Here is a 25,803-nt window from a genome sequence, read left to right as displayed (position 1 = left end):
TCTGTGATGGACGTGGAGCCTGCTTAAGATGGTCTCTCTCCCACTCCCCCGCCCTCCCTTTCAAAAAAAAGTTTATTGTTTTCTATTTGCTACATACCCTACAACACTGCAAGAAATCTTAGCCCTAACTTCCCTAGTTACTTGTAAACTCCAAAACCCTCCTCCTGTAACATCCAGGCCACCTCAGACCAGCCCTCCATCTAGCCCAACCTGTCGAACCGTAACCTACATTATGTCCCTGATGATTTCCCTGGTGGAGAGTGAATATAAACACGTAAAATGCTGCTGTGAATCCTTGATTCAGTAAAACAAGGTACTTGACAAACTAATTAAAACAGATTAGAAACAATTACATTTTTCTTAGAGTCATCCTGAACAAAATTTCTCTTTTCCACTATCCTGGAGACAGAAGTTAAATGACCGATGTGCACACAGCTGCCACTCACCAACACAGCAGCGTGTGAAGAGGAAGCCATTCGCACGGTCAACAAAGAAAGGCACTCGGGAGTCAGGGGTGAAGGGCCAGCACCCCCACACACACCCTGAGAGAATGAAGCCATACAGATGTTGGTCATGGCACCCCCTCGCTGGCAGGATTGGGGTGGGGGGCACACCCCTTGGGGGGAACTGACGGCCATGCAGCTTAAGGACCAGGTGCTAACATGCCCAACCACACTCAGAATTTTGCACCCTAAATGGAGATGAAAGACAATGCCAGAGGTATGACCACCCACCCATGTTTGGAAGCACAGACAGTATCATTACAGTTACCAACCTATTTACTGATGGGATTTCTAACACATACCCTTGACCTCCCTCTCTTGCGAGGATGCATTTTTCCAACTGGGAACAAGCGAATGTTTGCGGCAAGCAAGTATCAGAAACCTGACAGACTTGTCATTGAGACACTCACCCGAGGGCCTTTTAAAGAGACGAACCTACAAGGCCCAGGACACTTGCAGACCCTACATCCGTAGGCTTGCTGAGTATCCATGAATCTGAGACCTCTTCTGAGACACAGCACTGAGAAATTAAGAGGAAATTGTATTCTGGGTTTTCTAAATGAAGACACAGCATGATGGTAGAAAATAAACTAAGACTGAGCGATCGTCTCCAGTTCCAGACCAAAGTCGAGCTTTGTTAAGGATCTTAAAACACCTAACGCATGGCTAATCCGATCCTTTCCTCTTAATTTCCACTAGACTCAGTAGTTCAGCAGATATATGCATCTAGACAATTTCCAGAGGGTAACTAGAATTCTGGAGAAAGTACACAGCAGCAGCCAGGCCAAGGGATTTTTCTTTTTTCTTTTCCCCAACCTCTCGCACTACCAGGTTCTAAGAAAAAGTCATTCATCTAGTCATCCAGGAACACCTCCAGTATGGGGTGGGTGGGGGTGGGGGTGGAAACTGAATGTAATTTCTAGAAAGGGGTGGGAGGTGAGGAGCACAACACGTGAGGTACAAAATCAGGCAGACGACCAGCAAGGGTTTTTCTGTTTTTGTATTTTTGGTTTTAAAACACCCCATTTACAAGCAGCATGATATAAGGTCACTGCTGTTTGACCGTGAAGCCACAAACTTTATCCAACTCCCATAGCCAACTTCCCTATCAAACGCTCAAGCTTATTTAGGAAAGTCATTTTAAACAAGAGAAAAAAAAAAAAAAACTGGTAAATTACGTTTTAGGAACAATTCCTCCACTGGCGCCAGGGTGAAACCCCCACACCGATCTGTTTTCCTGAGGAGGGAGGGACACTGTTCAGAAACACCGCATTTTAATTCAACATTTTTAGGAACAGCGGTCTGCAGACACCGAAATACCACCAAATGGACTCCAGAATCCGAGGAGAGTCACTTAAAATGATCGCAGCGGACAGGAGTTACAAGCTGGCAACACCGTGGCCAGAGCTGAGAGCAGGAACAGGCTCTGTCTGGCCCAGGGCATGTTCGGGGGTGTTTGTTTTTAAGGTCAGTGAGCAGACCACGTTTAGAGACCGGGACCTGAGACAGGGAACCTCCAGATGGCAGGCTCCTCTCTGAAAACCAGGAGCCTGGGGAGGTGGGCCTGAGCCGGCTCCCCTGGGGCAAACACTGGCGTCCCTGGTTTAAGGCACCAGCATTTTCAGCCTTGGGTACTAACCTTTTCCTCGACGGCCCTTCTTCAAAATCTGAAGAACTAACATCGTTGCTAGCAGAGGACACTTGGGATGCATCGTCCTTCTCATTCTCTGACTGTTCTGACGCTGGTCCTAATCCCTTAGACTGGCCATTACCAAGGAGCCCTACAGGTGAGAAAAGGGGACAAAGACTTAAAACACATGACACAGGAAGCAGCACTTTACCACAGTTACCCCTACGCCATGGCTGGTGAGGCGGGACCAGAATTTGCAAAGAAGAGGATTAGAAGGTGCACAGGTGCCCTCCCCCTTCTGGGTGGGACACCTCATCCTACCTAAGCCCTAGGAAATCATTTCGACAGTACGAGAAATGCCGGCGGGATTCTATAACCGTTCACAGACTTTACAGGGTTCTTATTGACATACACAAACATCTCTCAGGGCTTGGGCGAGGAAGAAAGGCACCTCGTGTGTTACCAATTCGAACTAGTCAACCTTCAAAGGCTAACAGATGTACACGAGAAACACTGAAATCCTGGGGCGCCTGGCTGGCTCAGTAGGTGGAGCGTACAACTCTTGTTCTTGGGGTTTTGAGTTTGAACCCCACGTTGGGGGGGGGTGTTAAAAATAAATCTTTTTTTAAAAAAAGAAAGAAAAGAAAGAAGCTGAAATCCTTTTAGAAACTGGCTTCAGGAACCAGACAAGAGAAAGCAAAAAGCATCATTTTAGAGCCATAGTTTACGTTGTTAACTAGAAATCCTACTATACAACTTCCTCTTCATAGTAACCCGTTATATTAGACAAGTCACATTTGCCTCTGATGATCTCAAAGGACAATGCCTCTCTAGGACCTGCATGTATGAGGTCACCACGCAGAAGAGGGAGTCCTGGGGCTCCAGGATGTCCTGCTAAGTAAGGGAACTGGATATAGGTCCCAGGGTAGAGCCTATGCCAAAGAATACGGTTAGTGTTTTAACAAGCACTGAGGCCCCACTAACAGGTGACAGAGGAATAGAAGCCTGGCCAGCTGGTCCTCCAGCAGAGACGTGCTCACATCTAGGATTCTGGATAGAACTCAAGTGCTACCAACGGGAAGCTTGCCCCAACACAAGTGTCTGCAGCGACTGGCCCCCAATTTCCCAGTCGCGTGGGCATCAGAAGCTGGGAATCCGCAGGAATGCCTACACAGGATCTCCATTTTCACAGCCACACAAAGTATAGTGTGGCCCCTTGATTTCCATCCTTGCAACATTTCCACCAACTCCGTGAGCAGTGAATTCCCTGTATTAAATTCCTTTTTGGTTCAGACACTTAAGACTGGTTCTGACTGTTGTTGCACTAACACTGTAGAGGTAACAGGAGTCTATGTATTTGGTAAAGTCACCTGAAAGAACATGATTATCAGGCAACCGAACCCTGACACTCAACCTGCTCTTGCGTGCCCTGCCCTGCCTGTGCGTTTTCAGCTCCTTTCTGAGGATGAGTAATACCAGAACGCCGGGAAGCCACTGTGGTGCAGTAAGGCCCGTGGCTATCACCGAGACGTGCAGCTTCTGGGGGGCAGGGTTGCAAAAACGGAAGTGAAAACATACACATCTTCCCTGAGAGAGAAAAAACGTGGGCAGTTTACACCATGAGGTCAAAAGGAAACACGAACTGCATGGAAGCCAGAGTCTACGGGTAGAGGCACAGTCCATGTCACCCACTACTAGAGCCACAAGTCCCATGTAGCTATTCTTTTTAATGTGTGTGGTGTTTTGTTTTGTTTTTTTTTTTTTTTTTTTGAGGTGGAGGGAGGGGACATAGGGAGAGAGAGAAATCTTAAGCAAGCTCCATGCTCAGCACAGAGCCCAACGCAGGGCTCGATCTCATGACCACAAGATCATGACCTGAACTGAAACCAGGAGTCGCACGCTTAACCACCTGAGCCACCCAGGCGCCCCCATTCCGCGCAGCTCTTGAGTATCTGAAATCCAGCTGGTGCACAGAGGAAATGAATTATTTCTTTTATTTTTAATCAACTGAGAACGGACCGGTCATTTTGTATTGATTAATTTTTGAAACATTTTTGAACAGATCCTTGGGGTTGAGTCAATTCTATGAAAATTCATCTTCCCTGCCTTTAGGTTATTTCGTGGAGCTCTAGAAAACTAAACCTACGTAATAGACCGTTATTAACTACATAAAATGATCTAGAACGCTTCGGTAAGGTCGCAGGGTGGGAAGAAAGCCTCTGGAAAAGAGCAGGATGGGTGCAGGCGGCGCTAGAGGTGAAGGAACTGGGCCAGGGAGAGAAGCCGCCCAAGTGAGAAGAGACGAGGGAGAGGCCACGCTCGGAAAGGACGGGCAGTCCAAAATAAAAACGGATTCTAGAACCACATGTAACACTGATGAGGCAGAGAGGGAGAGGCTCACTCTTGGCTGAGATCATGTTTTCCAACAGTCCAGAAGCACACAAAGGAGAATAAAGCAAGAGAGAAGGAAAGAATGGGAGTTCATCCATGCTTTTTTCTTAATTTTTTTAAGCTTTATATCATCTGTTCATTTTCTTAACACCTACCATATGCCAGGACCCTGGGGATACAGGCACAATCAAACAAAACCTAAATTCCAGTGAGGAGGGAGCGCGATGAGCACACAGGGTGAATCGGCTAGTATGTGCAAAGAAGCAGCCTTGCCCTTGGGAGGGCAGGGAGAAAACGACAGAGAGAGACCCAGGGAACGTGAATCAGCGACGCCAACACGCTTGCGATAAAAATGAGAAACCTAGAAAACCAAAGCCAAAAACGGGGGATGGTGGTAGTGAAGGGGGAGGGGCTGGTTTTGAAGCGGACCTTGGATGGAGGAGGAAACAAGCAAGGACCACGTGCCGTCGGGTGAAGCTGGGGCAGACACACTGCCGTGCCGTTCGGTACGTGCCACGATCTTCCGGGTGTATCTGCTGCAGGAAGAAGCGGCCCGCGTGAGCGAGCGAGTTAGCAAAGAAGAGTAAAGCTCTTCAGCGACGAGCTACATGGGCCTGCCTGCCCTTCTGACAAGAATGATCTCCGCAGATTCTCAAACTGAAGCTTGAATCACAATCACTGGTCCAAACACAGTCCCCGAGACCCCGTCACCCCCAGCGTGTCCTAGTCTAACGGGTTTGCACGTGCTGCCGACGCGGCCTGGACTGGTCCGGGGAACATCTTGAGAACCATCACCCGAGGGCAAAGCCAGGTTCAAGGCAGGGGGAGACCTGAAGACACCAGCACGCTCAGGGCCAAGTGTGAAGCAGAGGGGAGGAAACCAATTCTGATGGCGCCATTTATGACGACCTCAATGAAAGGCAGGCACCCGAAACACAAAGTTCTCTTGGGACATTCTTCTATTTTTTACCAGGGATTTTGGGAAGGCAAAGAAGATTGCGTACACAGCTTATCGCAAAGCTCCAAGGAGTCGGTTAATGACAAACTCAGGGGAAAAAAAAGCAACACACTAGGGGGAGATAAAGCATTCGTCTCTAAGAGGCATCAATGTAAAAAGTAAAAAGGCACAGGATGGTTCTCCCCTCCAAAACTCAACTGTCCAATGTGCAAATTCAGGGAAACCGGACTGTGCAATTTTACAAGGAAACCGAAACTGAACTGATTGTACGTGAGCTCACTGAGGCTCGCGGGGGAGACAGAAGCAGGCAGGATGCTCTACGAACCCACCTTCAGGCGTGCTTGAGCTACATGAAAACCACTGAAAGTAGTGCTGGGTCCACTGCCCCAAGCCCTCCACCGGACTAATGGTATCTCCAGAGAGCTCCAAGGTTTCCTCTCTTCCGAAGATTAGCAAGGACGGTCTGCTTTCCAGATTAGTAAAACTGGGGCCCACACAGAGGCACTCAGTGCCTGTCAATGCAAACTGAAGGAACTCAGTTTTTCGCGGCCTAAGGGGCAAGACCCATCTGTTCTGCACGCGGTGTGCTTCTGCAGTTTGAAGACCCCCGCCCTGTAGAGAGAATACTTACATTCATCTTTAGTGAGGCAGTCTACAGGGTTGGACAAAGGCATGTCCGCTTCCACCTGGCTCTCCCCACCCAGCCCACTCTCACACCTCCCCTGTACTAGCTACCTTATTTCATCCTGAATGTTTTAGTCCAACTCCTACTACCTGCTCAATCCGGAAGAGCCAAGTCAGCAAGATGGACTAGGATGCCACAGGGCAGAAGAGCCATTACCAGAAAAGGAGACAAGCTAATGCGTGTTGCCTTTTCTTCTCACTAACAAAGCCCTGCCATCAATTTTTTCAATTATTCTTTTTAGTCGATGAGAAATAACGGAACGGCGTCCCCTCCTTCAAACACATGAGCTCATTTTCTTTTCCCAACCCCCCTCCCCTGATCACCACGAACCTTCGCTGGGAGAGGAGGTTACACGGAGAAAATTGAATGGCCCAAAGATCCCGTTTTCCCCACATGAGCAATTGTTCCCCTCTATTAATATTCAGTAGGTTGAACTTAAATTAAGCCACGTCTATTGTCTTTCACAAAAGCAATAAATATGAGCTGAAAATCCCAAACCACTGTGGGGGAAGGCAGCTTGGGGCCTGCCTGCAACCTTGGCTAGCCACCAGGGGTGGACAGGGGCAGCGTGTCCCAGGGGCAGCGTGTCCCAGGCCTGAGACCACCTGGCCACCGCAGGCAGCAGTGCCCGTCCTCACAGGCTGAGAACGCCCAAAAGAATCCAGTACAACAGAACCGGGCCAGCACATTCTGGGGCCCTTTAGCCCATCTCCAAAATTAGCAAAAAATGAAAAGGCTCTCCATTCAAGGCAACACACCAAACTGGCTTCTTTTCTAAGCCTGGAGCAGCAGCAGCAGCAGCAAGCGGGTAAGAAGATTTCCTGTCCCTGGAAGACTGGAGATGTAGGAGCCTCAGCTCCCTCTTGCCTTCACATTAGAAGGAGGGGGGCTAGTTTATTAACAAGGCCAAGGGACCCTTAGCTCCAGAACTCCAGCTTAAGCAACTGACAGGGGCTACGGATTTCAGAATACTGACATTGAGAGAGAAGGGAATCTTTTTCTAACACTGGAACACACACACACACACACACACACTTAGAATGTGCAGCCCTTGTAATTCCATGTTTTAGACACAAAGAAGTTTCATCAGCCTTCCCATTAGCTCCACATACATGACAGAATACAGAACTAAGAGGGGGGGGAGAAATTGAACCCCTCTGTTTCACAAAAAGCAGTACCTCAAGATGGATTCGCGCAAAGGGGGAAAAAAATAAATAAAATAAGGAGACCTTGAAGCGATTCCCTAGCTTCCAAAACATCTGGAGCCCACCAAACGTATTAGCATATTAGGGAGAGCCAATGGATTTGGCTTTGTTGTAGAAGAGATACACAAAAGGTAATTCTGTATTATACAGCCAATACCCGTCTGTCACCCCGTCACTGGGAGACAAGGTATCACATTACATATTAAACAGTCAAGCATCCAAAGAGAGCTTTCATTTTCAGCTGCAGTGTGTGTGTGTGTGTGTGTGTGTGTGTGTGTGTGTTGGGGGATGGGGGATGGCTGCATCACTTTGACTTCAGAGAAAAATGATCACAACAGCCCCCTTGGTTGAGGCAGGACCCGCTCTCAGATATTCAGAATGCAGAGCCTGCTAGTGAAAATAAAGTCTGTTTTTCACTTAAATATTTAAAGAAAAATTAGTGGACTGTTTGTTGTTGTTGTTGTTGTTGTTGTTGTTGTTGTTTGCTTTGGGATGCCAGGGGGGAATGTGGGCTCAGGCCAGCCTCGCGGGTTCAACAGGAATACAGAGTCTGAACCCAACAGGACACGCTTGGGTCAGCAGCTAAGCTTTCAGAAGAATGCTCGGGTTCCAGGAAAGGGGGTGAGTGGGGCAGAAAGGTCTGCGAAGCTAAGCCCAGGCTGGTCCATGGACATTCTCCCCCAATCAGAAGACAGGGGCGGACGAGAATAAATGACAGTCTCGAGGCGTGATGTCACTGCCATACTTGTGGTCAACCGAGCACAAATCAGAGTGGGTCCAATACCTCCGCATATGGGAGGTAATAATCCCTCCCCTCAGGAGCACGGCCCCCAAGCAGACAGGGCTCCCCTTTGTCTGCTGGCAATCGGCTACAGAGATTTCCCATTCCAACCCACAAAATGGAACCCAAAAATAATGCCAATGACTCTCAGAAGAGCCCCAAGATAGAGATGATGGGGGTTTTTTGTTAGTTTACACTATTGGGTAAACAGACTGGTAAGGCCCCAAGAACCCTTTCCCAGCACCAATCTTTCCCCATGAAAGAAACCTTCTTGGGCAATCTGAAGGTACTTGCACACTCAGGTTTTTGAAAAAAGGTGTTCCATTTAAAAAAACAAACAAACAAACAAAAACCAAACCTGACACGGTACTAATTAATTAACATGGAAAAGTTGGGCCACTAGGTAGGGAAGGCCAATGTCAGATTCTACCCCATTTTTCTTATTTCAGAATCAAGCACACGGCTACCTCTGAGACAGTCGAATGGGAAGAGAGACAAGACCCTTGAGCCCAGAAAGGATTTCCTCACCTTGAGGCACAAAGGAGCGAGCCCTGAGACACACACAGGAAGGGCGACCACATTGCTGTGAACACTAAAATGGGCCCTGCTCTAGCGGTCTAAACCCCAAAGGAGCGAGCACCACCAGACAAAAGACCTCTCCTTCCCACATCCTGACCAGGAGGCGCAAGAAGAAAGAAAACAATCCTCACGGAGGGGCTCCAACCCCCACCACCGCAGAGCCACAGTTGGAGACTTCAATTGGTACAGAAAGCAATCAATCAATCAATCAATCACTCAGTGGGAAAGATCCAAGATCTCTAGTTTCTGGACCAGCCGTGGGAGCTACTGGAACTATGATGATCACAATGGCAAGAAAACTGTGCCGTGAATTTTGCAACAACTCCCTTACTTCTTCAGGGTAAAGGGCTCTTCCTCCTTCCGTGACCCTCTTTCCCCTCACTCCTCGTCCTTATCATGAATTTTACAACATAACAGGTAGAATAGCTTGAATAATCATCGCAATGGCAACAACTGAAATAGAAACATCTACACTGCCCCACAAGGAGCTCCTCTCTCTACTTTGGCATGCAAGCATCCATAAATCCCCACCCCAGGCCTTAACCCCATCCCAATACCGTATTGATTTTATGCTGGCAAACCAGGCGAAAGCATGCCCACCAGGCCACCTAGTTAGAACTGTCCATCCAAAGCACAAATCCTTAGAATCCCCTAGGACACACAACTCAAGCTTCTGTCAACTGTGCAAATGGCCCAGGACTGAACACCCCAGAGGTCAAACACCACCTTCCACATTCCAAAGAAGAGGGATTAAAGACAGATGCTGGATTTAGGTCGGTGTGGAGACAGAGCTGGAGAACAATGGCCTCACTGCAGAGCATAAACTTGGGAGTCACACACAGCAGAGGTAAACACGGGGCATTTCTAGAGAAATTCTTTTAGATAGATCAAGGAGACCCAACACATGCAAAGTTTTACGTTCAGATAACTGGACATGCCAAAAATCAGAATTATTTTCCCCCCAAATCGTGCAATTTGCACTTGTCAAAGGCAGATTTCCATATACCTATGCAACAAATTCTCAGAGAGCTGAGGAACCTTTAAATAACTGCCATATGCCTGTGTATTTATCTTTATTTAAAGCTTAATATCAGCACTTACATTTACCCCACAGATGCGTTACCAAAAGACACAGGCTGTCAAATATTAACAAGTCTCTACAAAGTTAGGCAAAGCTGGCTTCAACTCAGATCAACAAACCCCATAAAGTTACTAGTCTGTGTACTAGTCTGTGCTGATAAATAGGCACCACTCCAAATACTATGTCCTAACATCCCAGTTTGTAGAGAAGAGCCACACCCTTAGCCCTAAAACCTCTCTGGCTGCTTTGACTCCCCTAATACAAATACAAATGGACCCCAGAGAAGTCCTCCATTCCCTCGTGTTTGCAGCACTGTAGCACGGGGACGGATGGACGGTTCTGAGGGCCCTCATGACCTCACTCACAAATAAATCAAACTGCACACCCACTTTTCAGATGAACAGACTAAGAAAGAATTAAGCAGGCTATTCGAAGCAAAAAATCATCATCACAATAACAATAAAGAGTAATTTTTAAGGTGCTGACAGCAAGGAAGTTCAGAGAGGCCTACTACCTCCCAGAGCAACATTCTCATACTGAAATCTAAGGGAAGCAACACAAAAAGAACTCGAGGCATGCGGCCACAGAACCTGCAGAGACGGGAGGCACCTCAAACTGACAGTTCCTAAAATTCATTTGTGTTTACAGTGAGTAATGCAAACCCCTAATGCAAACCCCAATTCATGCAGGAAAGGTGGGGGCGGGGGAGGGGAACTGAGAGCACTCTTGAGTTTTCAAGCTTTCAGGGCTGACCTAGAAGCACCCAGCATCCATGTTCATGCCTCAGTTTCCTCCATCTATCGAGGAAGGAAGACAAGAGATACAAAGTATTAAGGGAAAGGAAACCATGCACGCTGCTGATAAAAGAAACCAGAGCTGCGGTGAGGATGAACTAATTAACTTTAATCAAACATCTATTTTTAAATGCTGGGAAATGATCACATCAACTGGCAATAAAATAAAGGGACCAACCATAGCCGGATGGCGTTCGGTCCCCAGAGAAACGTCTCAATTCATACAAGCCTAGCTAAAACTGCAGATTTGGCCAAAATGGTCAACAGAGCTGAATGCTTTAAGAACGACATTAATTCTCTCTTGTAAATTTCCACAGTGCCTTTCCAGGAGCCACCACTGCCCCCAGAGAGGACATCAAAGCTCAAGGAATATTAATATCAAGCAATCGCAACACTTTCCACATAGTCCTACATATACACGGACAGACAGCTAGATCTATCTAGCACCTTGCCATCCATAATGGATTTAATCAGGACCCCAGTAGGGGGAAAAAAACCACAAAAGGCCTATTTCTCCAACAAAAGCCACAGCAGCCTGAAACAAACCTAGAGCTATTTGGTTTTTATTTTATTTATAGGAACAGACCTTCTATCCCAGGTTCCTCAAGATAAGCCACCAAAAACTGCACCTGACAGACCCGTGGAGCAGCCATCCTCAGAGCTGGATCATTGCAGAGAGACAGAGAGGAAGAAGGACAGAGGGAGGGCGGGAGGGAGGAGGGAGGGCGAGCGCGGCGAGGCAGGCTCCAGAGCACTTGTCAACAATCCTCCCCTGTACGTAATAAGCAGGCGGCGAGCACATTCCGCGCGGCAATAGGACGGCCGCCGAGCAGCCCTGGGCCCAGGAGGGGGAGGGGAGGCGCCAGGGAGGGAAGGTTATTTATGGGCAGGGGAGGGAACCCAACCCCGCAGAGGAGGGGTCTGGGGCGCCTTCTCCCCTTCCTGATAAATTGAGAGGAAAGGTGAGGGGGGTGGGGAGGGAAGGAAAAGAGCCACTGGCTTTTCTCTATCTAGGCAAAGCAATTCTCCCAATCTGCAATGCAGACAAATCCTTACTGGAGAATTTCTGACACCGGGGGGGGGGGGGGGGGGGGGGGGGGGGGGGGCGGGGGGGGGGGGGGGAGGATGAGGAGGGGAGAGACAGGACACCTCTGACGGAAGGGGGGTGGGGTCAGCTTAATGGTCTGCCAGAGCGCCCCCTCCATGCACACATTCCACCCCGCGCACAGCCCCCCTCGGAAGGGGGGGTCCGTGGCCCATTTTCAATGGCATACCTTTTTAATATCATAATCTGTGTCATTCAGCACTTGCCTTTTATTTATTTGTATTTGTTTTTTTGGCTGGGAGACCTGGGCAGAGATCCAGACAGACTGCAGAAATCTCGTTCCACAGGCTCCTCCTCCTCCTCCTCCTCCAGCCCCCCCCCCCCCCCCCCCCCCCCCCCCCCCCGCCCCAATCTGGGCAACCAGGGTGCTTTATTACTTCTGGGATGAACACCATCCCCCTCCCCCCAGCCGTAGTCCTCCCCGCCCCCTAGCACAGGATGGCCCACCCCAACGCACCTAAATTCATCTCATCTAATAACACAGAAGCTGTTTCTCCTCATTGTTTCTGGACGGTCTGTCACAGAACAGGCTCTGTGGCCTGGCAGCTTGAGGTGGGGGGGGCCCGGGCGGGGCAGGGGCGGAAGGGTGCCGCGCAAGACTCCAACAAGGCTGGCCAGCTCCTGGTCCCGATGGCTGGAGCATGTATCTACCTTCATTTGTCATAAAGCTATTTGATTTTAAAAATCAATTCTTTCAAAGCTTTAGAACTTCAGATGGCAATTATGATGTCCAAAACACATGCTCCGAACACCAATCCACACCCTCTTTAGGCCTTTCCATAGGGGGCTGGGGGGGTGGGCACACCATCAAAGATCCCACATGCTAAACTGAAGTTTTACCTCAGATTCATCCAAGGGAAGACTGGCTCTCACTATTACTTTTACTTCATTGCTGTTTAACCACCGAATGAACCCCTCCTGGGCTTTACACATGTTGAGACCTCACCAAACCCCTCAAAGCAGTTACCACATTCACTTATGGCATCAAGCCCACAGTTACCCAGGGCTGGTGATTATTCTTTCCATGAGGGCAGTCTCCTGTTGCCTAAATCACCAGGGCATAGCTACCTGCCTCACTTTTAAACAAAGAAACGAAAAAAACATCAGGAGGTTGGTGGGGGTCTTTCCTGATTTCTACCTGCTATCCATTCACTTTAAAATCAGAATTACAGGCGGGGCCTTAGGGAGCATCTAGTACAACCCCCCAACTTTACTGATGGGCACAGGGAGGCTTAGGCAGGTTCGGGTTCATAACCAAGATCAAAGCTAACTCCTTTTAGGGTTCTCAACTGAAGGTCATCCAAGAATTCCAGGGTACCCAGGGACCAGAACAACCTCATGATATAATTTCCCCGGAGAAGTCACAGGGTTAAAAAATCCCTCACGAGTCCTATCCTGCCCTGTGTGGAAGCCTGCAGAGCAAAACCTCATCCAGTTTTCTCCAGTACAGTATCGTCCTGTAATGTCGAACAACTGTTTGGCCCGCATCCCACCGCAGCATAAGTCATACACTGTCAATTAAAGAATGTTTAAGAGATGACTGTTTGGCTTTTTTCCTCTTCTTTCTACTAGGACTGGTCTTTCGGCACCCTCGATATAATCAAAAGCACCCAACCCCGAACTGGAAATACGGGATGGTAATTCTGAGAAAGGGAAGGAAGACGGCAAGAACCACAAGACCTAAAATGACGGGCCAGAAGCCCAGTCTGATGGTCATGTATGGCACTGGTCCTCCTCAACGCCCCAGCTCTGCAGCCCCGAAAGGGAGAGGGTACAGAGTCCTCAGCCCGTCCGAGGGAAGCAGTGTCTGCTTTATTTTTTTATCTCTTTTTTCCCTGACTTCACGGCTTCTTCCCCTTCCCACTGCCTGGAAAGTAACTGGGTGCTTACATGTAAAAAGGTGAGACCTCACGGAGTGTTGGTCCGGACTGTGTTTACTTCCAAGACCATCTCTCAGGATCAGATCGTGCGCTCCACACTCCCTAAAATATACGCTCAGTCAATCAGACCCCTGTGTGTCCACTCTGACCTGTGCTCTGGTTGGGAAGAAAGCTGAAAACCTCTGGCCTGGAAACCTCAGCAGGTTTTGGGACTGTTTGGATGAAACTCTGGTTCACCAAAGAGAAAACACATCGAAAGAGATGGACTAACAGCAGCCTCTGGGGGACACGCAACAGAACCGAAAACCGTGTCCTGTTTTTCAACAAAAATACAACTTTCAATACTGAAAATCTGACCTACAGAGGGTAGAGAGGCAGGGGAAGGCCCGCAAGGGCTGCGGCTCTGTTCCAAGGTGGTATGATTGACAACACCATCAGCTCAGTTTCCACATTCAAAGATCAGAGCAAGTTCCAAGTTTTGAGTGAAGATTCCCCAAATGTCACCCACCTCAGTCCTCCTATTTTAATTTAATATAAAGAAGATCTAGGGGTGCCTGGGTGGCTCAGTGGGTTAAGCCTCTGCCTTCGGCTCAGGTCATGATCCCAGGGTCCTGGGATCGAGCCCCGCATCGGGCTCTCTGCTGGGAGGGGAGCCTGCTTCCTCCTCTCTGCCTGCCTCTGCCTACTTGTGATCTCTGTCAAATAAATAAATTAAAAAAAAAAAAAAAAAGATCTATAATCCCATGGCCAAACCCAGTTACTAAAGCATTATCTATAATATGCCTTATCTATAAATATACATATAGATTATCTATATATCTATATGCTTCCGCCTATCCCACTTCTTTATTTAAGTATATATGACTGTGCTATGTTCTTTTACTGTGCTTGATTATGAACTGCACAAAGAGGAATACTACGCAGGGTGGGGGTGGGGTGGGGGTGTACCTGGATGGCTCAGTGCGTTAAGCATCCAACTCTTGGCATTGGCTCAGGTCATGATCTCAAGGTCATGGGATATGGCCCCGCATTGGACTCAGTGCTCAGTGCAAAGCCTGCTTCAGATTCTCTGCCTTTCCCTCTCCTGGCTCATGTGGGCACAAGCTCGGCCCTGTGCTCTCTCTGTGCACGTATCTCTCAAATAGATAAATACTTCAAAAAAAAAAAAAATACTGCTCTGTGTTAAGTCTCAGGGGATTTGTTTTTCCCCCGACTCAACATGAGGTTACGAAGATCATCTATCCACGATCTTGCTTAGTCTTTGCTCGTTTTCACTGTTGTTCATCACACTCTACTGTATGAATATTCCACACTTGGATTCTCTCGTCCAAGGGCATCTAAGCACTGCCAGTTTGCTGCTATCACGAACCAGGCTGCAAACTTCCTTCTGCTCGTCCCCTGGAAAACATGCACTGGAGTTTCTCTGGGATACACACCTAGAAGTGCAACTGTTGGAAATTCTTGAATATGCAAAAACAAGTTTGCTGGTTAAAGGCAAACTGGTTTCCAAAGGAGGCATCAATGTTGGCCAGTCCACCAGCACCACTGTAATCTCTCAGTGCTAAAACAGAGAGACCTATTCACCTAGGACTCTAGAGAACAGGGTACTTTCACCAGCTACTTCTAAAGAGATGCACATGATCCAGAAGGATCTCCCATCCTAAGAAATGCTATGCAGCCAGCCAGCTACACGGCCACCATCTACCTAACGATCACCCAAACACCGGGACATAGGAGAACATACTTTGCTGCCGAGAGCTTCAGAATGACGGCCCTGGTGGCATATACAACCGTCTCATTACTTCTGAGTTGGGCCAACTCCAGCAGCCCCACCAGCTGCACTTTGCATTTAAAGATCTAGGACTGGGGCAAACCCCAATCGAGGCTGTGGATAAAATGTGAGAGAGCAATCACTTGCACGTCTTCATCAAATTTGGTATCTAATAGTGCTGTGCTGATTAATTACAGAAGCTGCTTCATAAGCATTTAGACGTGTTTTATTCATGTATCCAATCAAGGAAGTCGGCTTATCTGGAGAGCAGGGACCGAACTCAGAAAAGGAAAGACAAGCCTTGAGAAGTAAGAGCAGGTCGCCAAATACTCCTTCTCATCCGTGATCTGCTTCCAAAAGCTCTCCAATTTCCTGCCCTCTGTATGTTACTGCATACAAAAGGTAGCACCTTACCAAGCCAACATGCCCGCCCCCCTAGAACATCACTACAAAGGATTAGAGTGGAGTGGGCTGCCGTGTGTTCATGTAAGAACAGAGAGTTTTAATGATCACACTACATTAGCCATGTCCTCATACAGACAGATGTGATCTCGGCTAAATTACACAGTATTGATCACATCATCTACGTTATGATAAAAACCCAGTGCAAGAAAAAAGTGATCCATGGGGCTAATATTTGACTCTCAAAAGTATTAATCGTGGGCACTTTACAGCAGCCAACATAATAATAAACGATACTTTGTTAGTCTTCTGCTTAAATAAAAGTTAATACACTGGCGGGGCGCCTGGGTGTCTCAGTGGGTTAAGTGGCTGCCTTTGGCTCCGATCACGATCCCAGAGTCCTGGGACTGAGCCCCGCGTTGGGCTCCTAGCTCAGCAGGGAGCCTGCTTCTCCCTCTCCCTGCAGCTCTACCGACTTGTGCATGCTATCATTCATAAATAAATAAATAAATAAAATCTTTTTTTAAAAAAGGTTAATACACTGGCAATATACCAAGCAGAACTGGGTATACACGGAGTCTGGCTTGGACTCCTTCCAAGAGGGCTTGGTAATTCCTGAAGAAACAACCGCATTCAACTCTGTAATGCGTGTGGTTGGCCCTATAGTCAACTTGACTTCAAGGCCATGCTATACAATTATAAAATAATACCAATAATTACAAGAACACAATAGGGAGATCGAGGCTGGGGTGGCTATATATTAACAAGTGAAACTTGGTTGCTATGGATAGTACCACTGAGATGGTACTACAACTAAACCAGGAAATTCAGGTTAAGAAGCTACTAGAAAGGACAATGTGCCATCAGATTTTACGATCTAGTAAACATCTAGCCCTAAGAACCTTGATGGTTCACAGTACACACAGCACAATTTGGACAAGGCTGCCTGGTTCTAAGTCTAACTCTTCATCAAGTGTGTGAACTTCAAGAGAGAATCAGGAGAGAAACAGAGAACCTGTTTCCTCTGTTAAATACACATAAGGACAATAATTGGTTAAATCAAGGCATTAAATTAATTATATATGTAAGAGGGTTAATGGTACCTAATCACTTTATAAGGGCTACCTCGATGCCTTAATAAACTTTGGTGGTAATCAATTACAGAATTTTTTGTCAAATATAGACTTTTAATTATCTGGTTATAAAAAGACACAAGATAAAAATAAGCCCTAGGCTTCAATATATTTTTTTAAATGATTTGGGTAATGGATTTATACAAAGGTAAACACAGAAATGATGCCAAGTTAGAGTAGATTAGCAGCTTTGAGATTATTTTGAAAACATGCCCCACAGACGTATCCAGGAAAACTCAACAGAATTGCAACATGGCCATTTGACCTACTTTAGAAGACTGAATAATGGAAAACTATCTGAGAAGAACTAAAACAGCTGACTCAGGTCATAATGAAAGAATGTCGATCTCAAATCTGATTTTGACAAAACCCATACTCCCTTACACTGCGAGGATGGGAACAAACTGGGGAAAAAAAAGTATTTCTAGAGAGCAACTCGGTGATAGATGCCAATTTTTTAAAAGTCTGTAATTCAGCAAGTTCGCTTCTAAAAAGGCATACTAGGATACAAATCAGAGAAACAAAGATTTATGTGCAAGGATAATTTGCATGCAACAATTCTGTTGGTCCTTCTACTGGTTCAAATTCTATCAGCATCCAGTTTTAAAAAAAAAAAAAAAGTGGTGCCTGGCTGGCTCAATCACTAGAGCATGTGTGACTCTTAATCCCAGGGTCAGGATGCAAGCCCCACATTAGGTGTAGAGACTACTTAAAAATAAAATCTTTTAAAAAAAATAGGTGCCTGGGTGGCTCAGTGAGTTAAGCCCCTGCCTTTAGCTCAGGTCATGATCTTGGGGCCCTGGGATCGAGCCCCACATCAGGCTCTCTGCTCAGCAGGGAGTCTGCTTCCCTCTCTCTCTCTCTCTCTGCCTGCCTCTCTGCCTGCTTGTGATCTCTCTGTCAAATAAATAAATAAAATCTTTTTTTTAAAAAATAAATAAGAATTTTATTATTTATTTATTTTGGCTTCAGCTTCCTAAGCCATGTGAAAGACCAACAGTGGTTTGGTTTCCAACCTGATGGGCCCCCATGATGGCACATGAAAGCACAGGCAGAGCCGGATCCTGCGTGTATGGCAACGAACACATTCCCTTAACTTGATCCCTCAAGCCTGACTTCACACAGGCTGTTCCCACTTACGGAATATTCTCTCCTCTCTGTCTGGAAAGTTCCCGCTCCTCCTCCTGGTAAGCCTTCAGGGATCCCCACCACCTGCTCCGCAAGCACTCCGTTCCACCGGGACAAGCAACTGTCTACGGAACTGTCAGGTTCTCGGAACAAGAGGATTTAGTCTCAGGGCACCTGGCTGGCTCAGTTCGGGGAGCATGGGAGGGACGCTCGTTCTCAGGGTCGTGATGTGGAGATTACATAAATTTTTTAGCTTTTTAAGAGAAGATTTAATCTTGCTCATCGATCTTAATCCTGAAAACCTAGCATGCGCCTAGAGAAAATAGCTGAGACCCAATAAACACTGTTCAAAGAATCGCGTGTTCCTTGAGGCCATTTCAGTGTCTCCAAAGCCTGACACGCTCTTCCCTTGGAGGCCCCCTTTTGCAACTTCCAAGCATTCAAAGGCACCCCTCTCTTCCCGAAGAGGGAAGAATTCCTTAGCTCTTTGTGTTTGGAAGTTACCTGGCTAGGGACACATCTTATAATTTGTAATACGCTGCTTTTTCAGCATTTACAGATTTAAAAAAAAAAAAAAAAAACTCCTAATTTTGAAGATTTTAAAGAGAGCAACTAACCTAGGGGCAGGGGAAGCAGAGAGCAAAAGAGAATCTCTAAGCCTACCCAAAGAGCCTCAACATGGGGCTCGATCCCATGATCCTGAGATCATGACTTAAGACAAAATCAAGAGTCAGACGCTTAACCAACTATGCCACCCAGATGCCCCAAGAATTCTTAGCCTAGGAAAAAGATTTAACCTTCAGATTTTCAGGTGGAAAAAAACCTTATGAACACTATTTAATACTCAATAACCTTCATGTCATGTTTTCTTAACATTCAATCCTTTTAGTAATTTCAATGCTAAAGTCCTTTGCTTTATTAGAGTCAATGATTTCTTCCTTTCTGTAATAAAACTGTTCTGGGTCTTACTCAAAGATCTGCCTTTTATACCCTGCTAAGCTAGATGAATTCATTTTGTTACTCCCATGTTCAAATAAAAGCCAAAAGTAAGTACAATTCTTCCACCGTTTTCACGATGCGGAACTACATTGGTCTTTTAACAATTCTGTGTATTCTTTGTGGTATTTTCCTTAAAGGTTTCACGTGCCATGCCGACAACTTCTGAATACAGAATAGGACAGAAGACAAGACCCATTTTAATAAGGAAAACCAAAAATCACATTTTCCAATACTTAGGAACATGAGGGAAAGACTGACAATGTTTTGAATTGCAGAGATTCTACCACATGAAATACATAACAGGGTTTTAAAAATACAAGGGTACAGAAAGTAGACCCAAGGAAATAAAACAAATTAGTGATTTTTTTTTAAAAAGTAGTATTCTGTCCAGCAGCAATCTTTCCAACTTTCTGAAATGTCCACATTTTCTACAATGAATTACTTTAATAACACAGAGAAAAGGGGATTTTAAGGATTCTTCAAATGGTATCACTAGGAAAGCAGGGGTGTTGCCAAGACAGAACTAGTACTGGTCACAGAAAGAAGTACTCGATCAAACAAGTTATACATGGCACACGGGGTGGATCATTCAGTTAAGCGTCCAACTCTTGTATGGAGATCTCAGGGTCATGAGTTCAAGTCCCACCGTGGGCTCCACCCTCAGTGTGGAGCCTACTTAAAAAACACAAAAACAAACAAAACACCACCAAGTTATATGAAATGCGGACTCACACGGAGCTAACAAAAACCGAATCAAGTGAAGAACAGCAGACATGCCAACTCTGAAGCCAGTACTATACTGCTATACCGAAGTCCGGCGTAACAGGAATACCACGACATGTATACCATGGGCAGAAGTACTCTCAAACTAGCCAACACACTAAAAACACACTGTGTGTGAATAAACAGGCACTGTTTTCACATCGTCAGCACTGCCTACATACACAGCATACCATAAGGCAGCTAAAAGAGTGTTCCTAAATTGAACTACATCTGTGATCTAGAAAGACCTCCCACCGCCAACACCACCACCACCACCAGACCAAGCTCGAGAACAAAAGCTCAGAATGTGACCGCTATGCTCATCCTGTCTCTACAGCTATGCTTGTTCATGTGGTACCTTGTCATCATATATGTATGTATTTTTTATTAGAAATGATCAGACCAGGGACGCCTGGGTGGCTCAGTTGGTTAAGCAGCTGCCTTCGGCTCAGGTCATGATCCCAGCGTCCTGGGATCGAGTCCCACATCAGGCTCCTTGCTCCTTTGTCACTCTCTGACAAATAAATAAAATCTTTAAAAAAAAAGAAAGAAAGAAATGATCAGACCAGCCAGTTATCAAGGACTCGTGGACTCTGAAGTGGCTAGTGGCTCCCGTACAGGACAAAGCAGATACATAGCATTCCCCATGTTCGGGAAAGTTCTACATCTACAGATTTGGGATGGGCGTCGTCTCAAGACCCTGTGGCCACATCTGTGGGCAGCAGCAGTCCCTCTGCCTCTCTGCCGTCCCCCGCGAGAGCTCAGACCCAGTAAACAGGGATAGTCTGACACACGGGGACAGCTGTCCAGGCGGCAGGGTGAAAAGCAGAGGGGAGCCGATGGAGTGGCAAGCTGACACCCTTCAGTTCAGCAGCAGATGGCTCCTGGGAGCATCACTCTAGCTTTGAGATGTAGGGAGGAGGGGAAAACGCAGGTTAGAACCTTTATAAAAAGCCACGCGCTTCTTCAGTAAACCAGACACTACAGGCAAACTCTTTGCAAAGCCATTACCCCCAAAAGGTGGTTTTTATCATGGAGGACTGTAGGCAAATTCTGATGGAGCTTCAGGGCAAAAGGCCAGGAATCATCAGTTAATACTCATGAACAAAGTGCTGCATGAAATTGTTCAGAGTTAGACGCATATTTTGCTATCCTTGAGGCTACAGGCACAAGGAAGGGTGTAAATCCACATACAGAAGACTCTTGGCTCGCTTCTTGGCTCGCACGCGCGCGCACGCGCAGAAACACACACACACACACACACACACACACACACACACACACACACACACACCCTCCAAAAGACACCATCAATGCAGTGGGCGTGGAGGGACAGGGAAAGCTTCGCACACCACAGGAGAGAATCAGAGGTCACAGAGGATGCCTGTCCTTTATCTGCTTTCTACTCCCCCCCCAAATTCTGCCAAAGCACCCGAATATTTCCTACCCTGATGGCCAATGGTAGAATCTAGCAATCAGGAAGACCCTGAACAGTCCATAAAGAGTCAATCAGCCGTCTCTGAAACAAAACGAAATGGGACAAAGGGATGTCTCAAGTGTTCCACTTGACATAAGAAACCCGCTCGCGATGGTCCCCAGTCCCTTGTACAACTAGACCTCCAATGACGTCAGTGCCCGTTACAGCCTATTACAACATACCAATTTTCTCGATGCATCCAATATTACTTTAAGTGGCTAGAATCCAGGAACTGCAGTTTAATGATCTGACAGATTGCAATGTCAATGGTTACATAACATAGCCTCCATCACTTCTAAAAAAGCTGCTGCAAATATAGAAGCCCTGGAATTGTCTTTCCTTGACCCTAACCTCAAGTTGCACTAGCGTGCTGATGTACTCCCACCGTCCCTCTCTCTCTGCCCGCCTCCCCGCTCCACCTCTCCCCTGCAACCGGCTGCGACGGATCCACCTTCTTCCACATACCACGTGCCAGCTCAGAGACCTCTGAGACACCCCAATCAAGAGCTCTGTGCCCCTGCAGGGGCACCCCACATACACAAACCTACCTCCTGCCACTGCTATAGGACAGGTTTTCCCAACACCACTAAGGAGTTACCTACTGGGGAAAACTAAAGAGGGCTTCACCTCCTTCCTCCTTGGTCAGAGTTTCTGCTCCCCAAGTTGCAGGGGTGAGGTCTAGTTATAGGGGGATGGCATCCAGACACAGGGAATGCGGCAAACAGATTTTGATCCAGTCCCTGAAGTGGGCTGTTTTATACACAGCCAGCTACAGCTTTGATGGGAAGTACTTAGGTAATGTGTATCTAGAACCTCAATCACAATTACCCTTTGAATGCCTGCTTCCTGCCAGACACTAAGGACTTTAAATAAATCATCTCATTAATCCTAAGAATATAGCCTCTGAGAAAGAAATTATTACTCCATTTACAGAGCCGGGAAACGGGGAACAAGAGCCAAACGAAATGGCCAAGTCATGTGTGTTAAGTGTTCTTCTCCCTCGGTGGGACTGTGAGGCCATTCTTTCGGGGATGACAGCATGATCCTCCCTGCCAACTTCGAGGCGGCAGCAGCCTACCGGGGCTGGAGCTGGCAGGCGGCTAGAGGCACACGCAGTTTTCCCCAGTAAGCGTCTAGATCATCTGTGCTCACCGCTCCAGGGCCCTGAGGTCAGGCCACTGCAGTGTTGGGAGTCCACTGGGGAGGTGCACCTTGGGTTCACAGAAGAGCCCCTCCTCGAGGGTGTACAGTACACAGATGCCCTGAGCTCCCTGTGCCCACCCCCTGCCCCAGCAGCCCACTCTTTTCGGACTGAGCTGCTGGAGCTGGCTTTGTCACAAAGAGGCCCAAGAAATTGGAGGAGGTCTAGGAGTCAGCCTGCGCAGAGGGCCAGGTTCCTCCCATCCACTACCAAGAGCAGCCACTTGATGGCAATCTTAACCTATTCCCTTGGAATTCTTCCATCAAGAGCGACCCCAGCAGGGTGGGAGCCACAAGAATGGGCTGCAGAATGTGGATGTGGTGCTAGAGAAAGGCTCCTTCCCATGGCCCGGCGGCAGGCGCACGCAGAGGCGTGGAAGGAAGGACAAGAAAACGATGCCAACATTCTCCCGCGGGGGATTCTCACGTCCACAGGCCTCTCCCGGGGACTGGGTGAAGTCAGGGGACAGCTTCTGCAGTCAGACAAGTCGGGAAGACGGAGATTTCTCAGGCCCGGAGCCACACTCACATCCGCTCCCCATCTACAGCTTGAAGTGCGAGGCAGACAGATGGTAACAAACAGGGTCATCAATCAATGGCAAGCTCCTGCTTCTGATCTCAGCACCTTGTCGCCTCAAACCATGGGGAAAAAAGCCCAAAAATGGGGAGAAAAAATTGAAAAAGGCAACTTTTCTTTCGTGGTGGGTGTTACACCTGTTGAATCAATCAGCCCAGCGCTTGTCTTAAATTATAAAGGGGGGCAGGGGATAAAAGCCATGTGCACCGACCTTCTAGAGAGAAGGGAGGCCAGGGGAGGGGGCGGGGAAGGAATACAGTCACTGGATACTTCTATTTTCAGTGGCAGGAATATTAACATCACAAGATTGGGGGAGGGGGGGTCAGAAAACTGCCCTCGTATTAGCGTGGTTAAGGATTCGTATCCCCCACCATGGTTCAAACCGGCCCTTTGTGATGCCTTCGTAACTCTTGGCTTCTCAATTCATAAGAAGAGTTCAGGCACAGAGTGGAGAGTTTGCCAATATTTTCCTCTGAGGGAGTCAGAAACTGCCAGCTGAGAGCCTTCCAGCTCACCCTTTAAAACTCTGTAACACTTTCCAACTGAGTAAACTGGAAAGGCCCTTTTCAAATAACACTGGTCTGAAGTTGGGTAAACTGCTGAGTGAGGACAGGGTAAAGCAGCTCTGGTCCAGGCTAAGCAATTTGCAATGCAGATCCCTCCAGGAATCACCAAGCCTCCTGCATGCCAAGACAGTAAATGTGTACCATTTCCACTGGGGGGAGGGGGGGGTCACCTGCCCTACTCCTGTCTGGAGAGGAGTCGCTGACCTTCTAGATTCAAACTCCTTCATAAATACTGCAAGCCCAGTAGGGTGAAGGTATCAGAACTTTTTAAAACATGTTTCCAAAGGGTGACTCTGAGCTGCCTTTATGCGTTGAAATGCAACGGAAATCATTCAAAGCTGTTGGAAAACTGGAAGGAAACTGCCATTTGAGACAGCACCAAGAGCTGATGCGGGGGGGTGGGGGGGTCCCCTCAGGCACAGAGGTCTTTCCCGGTCACCAAGACCAAGTGTCACATACCCCATCAGGAGGCCCACCTACCCACCAAAGGTTAACAGGAAGGCAGTGAAGGGATGGACCCAGAAGCCACTGGAGGGGCAGGTGACACAGGAAGAGGCCCCTGTGTGCAGAACTGAAATCATCAGCTCCAAGGCATGAATGAACCAAGAGCACTAGTGAAAGATCAGGGAACGGGAGACAGGAGGAACGGGGGCACTGGGCCTGAGGAGCCCCAAAGCTCCAGGAACGAGCCTCACATTCTCCTTGCAAGACACGGAGACAGCCTGGCGGACAGGCTGGACAGATACTGATACTGGACACTCTGGTCCTTGACGGGCAGGTCTAAGGTTATAAAACAGCTCCGAGTTCCCTCCCAGACCCGAAACCTCCACACACGAGACACCTGTACAGTTTTAGAGTCTTCCAGAAGAAATCATGAGGAAGGTAGTTTTGGGGCTCTGCAGAAGTCCCCCGAAAGACTACAGAGAAAGTTGGAAGGACAGAGGAGATCTGACCGCAGGAGAGAGTAACAAACTGTAAATTAAGGAATTTATGGGTTGTAGGGTAATTTCCCAAAAGCATACCCAGTTATCACCCTTCTGGCTTTAAGGATATGCCATACGGGACGCTGAACATTTAACATGGCTCAAGTAATAACAGGTTATTTCCAAAAGCGAGGTAAGAGGCCCTCTAAAGTTGGGGGGATTGAAGAAGTTCACGAGCAAAGCAAAACCACACTAAGGCCACCATAGATCAGATCGTCGTTAATGCTCCGTCAATCCACCCCAGAACCCAAATCACAGCGCGGCCCAAAGCACCTATCCCCACTATCTCCAGGTAAGGAGGAGGTCAGGGACGTGAGCATTTGCCGGCCTGCACACAGATAAACTCCATGCCGGAACAAGTCCACTTGGGCGGAGGGCAGCCCTGTCTGGGGACCCCCCAGGCTCTTCCCCTTCCTATACAAGTTGAGAAGTAAAACCAATTGGAAAGCCTTGCCCTAAATTACACTCACAGCATATAAAAGTAAATTGAATCCATGTATAAAATACAAATAAAATGAATGTGTGTATAACAAACAAGATCCATCAACCTCCAGTAAGGCCATGATTTTTCCCACACTGAAAACAGAAACATCCCTCCGGGGGACCTCTCGATTCCCGCTCCCTCCCTGATCCCTGGAGCCTTTGAAATAACCCAATTTTTTGCCCCTTCCTTCGGGCTCTTGGCCTCCAGCAGCTCGCCAGCTCAGGAGTCTTGTTTTAATCCCCACTGAAGTACGGGATTTAGATAAACGCAAGAGGTCTCAAAAAGGCAGGCATGTAATAAATAAAAACCCAAGCTTAATTCCGTCCAACTGAGAGGAACAATAACTTCTCCAAGGTCAAACAAGTTCTTAGGGGTTCCCAGCATACCAGGAAACCCTTCCAGTACCCACATAAGCACAAAAGGAAACACGCTGCGGATGAACACGGAAATTAACTTAACCGAAAATTAAAATGAAATAAAACTGTTAGTATCTCAGAGCCCTACCCGTGTGCCAGTATTGGTAGTAAGACTGCCCCACCCCAAATGCCTATGCTGAAGCCCCAAACCCCACTGTGACCGTATTTGGACAGAGCCTGTGAGGAGGCGAGAAAAGTAAATGAGGTCATCATGGGGGGGGGGGGGGGGGGGGGGGGGGGGGGGGGGGGGGCAATCATACTACCAGTACTGGCACACGGGTAGGGCTCTGAGATACTAACAGTTTTATTTCAT

The 25,803-nt window shown here is 47.5% G+C and overlaps 1 protein-coding gene across 7 annotated transcripts in view; it reads right to left on the bottom strand.

Annotated features, from left to right (window-relative positions):
- Window positions 1-25,803, bottom strand: part of JARID2 (jumonji and AT-rich interaction domain containing 2) — a 256,819-nt gene that overhangs the window by 101,975 nt on the left and 129,041 nt on the right. For 4 of the 7 annotated variants that reach the window (XM_059399482.1, XM_059399483.1, XM_059399481.1 and 1 more), the window contains one exon: window positions 2,143-2,284. The exons of 1 other annotated variant lie outside the window; for it this stretch is intronic. In XM_059399482.1, coding sequence (XP_059255465.1) covers window positions 2,143-2,284 — 142 coding nt within the window. Of the gene's footprint in view, window positions 1-2,142; window positions 2,285-11,193; window positions 11,267-25,803 lie in introns of those variants that run through there. 2 more of the 7 variants (XM_059399484.1, XM_059399485.1) reach the window with 1 other exon arrangement.

This window comes from Mustela nigripes, chromosome 5 (assembly GCF_022355385.1).
Source record: "Mustela nigripes isolate SB6536 chromosome 5, MUSNIG.SB6536, whole genome shotgun sequence".
Lineage (NCBI taxonomy): Eukaryota > Metazoa > Chordata > Mammalia > Carnivora > Mustelidae > Mustela > Mustela nigripes.
This window is presented reverse-complemented; position numbering and strand designations above follow the sequence as displayed.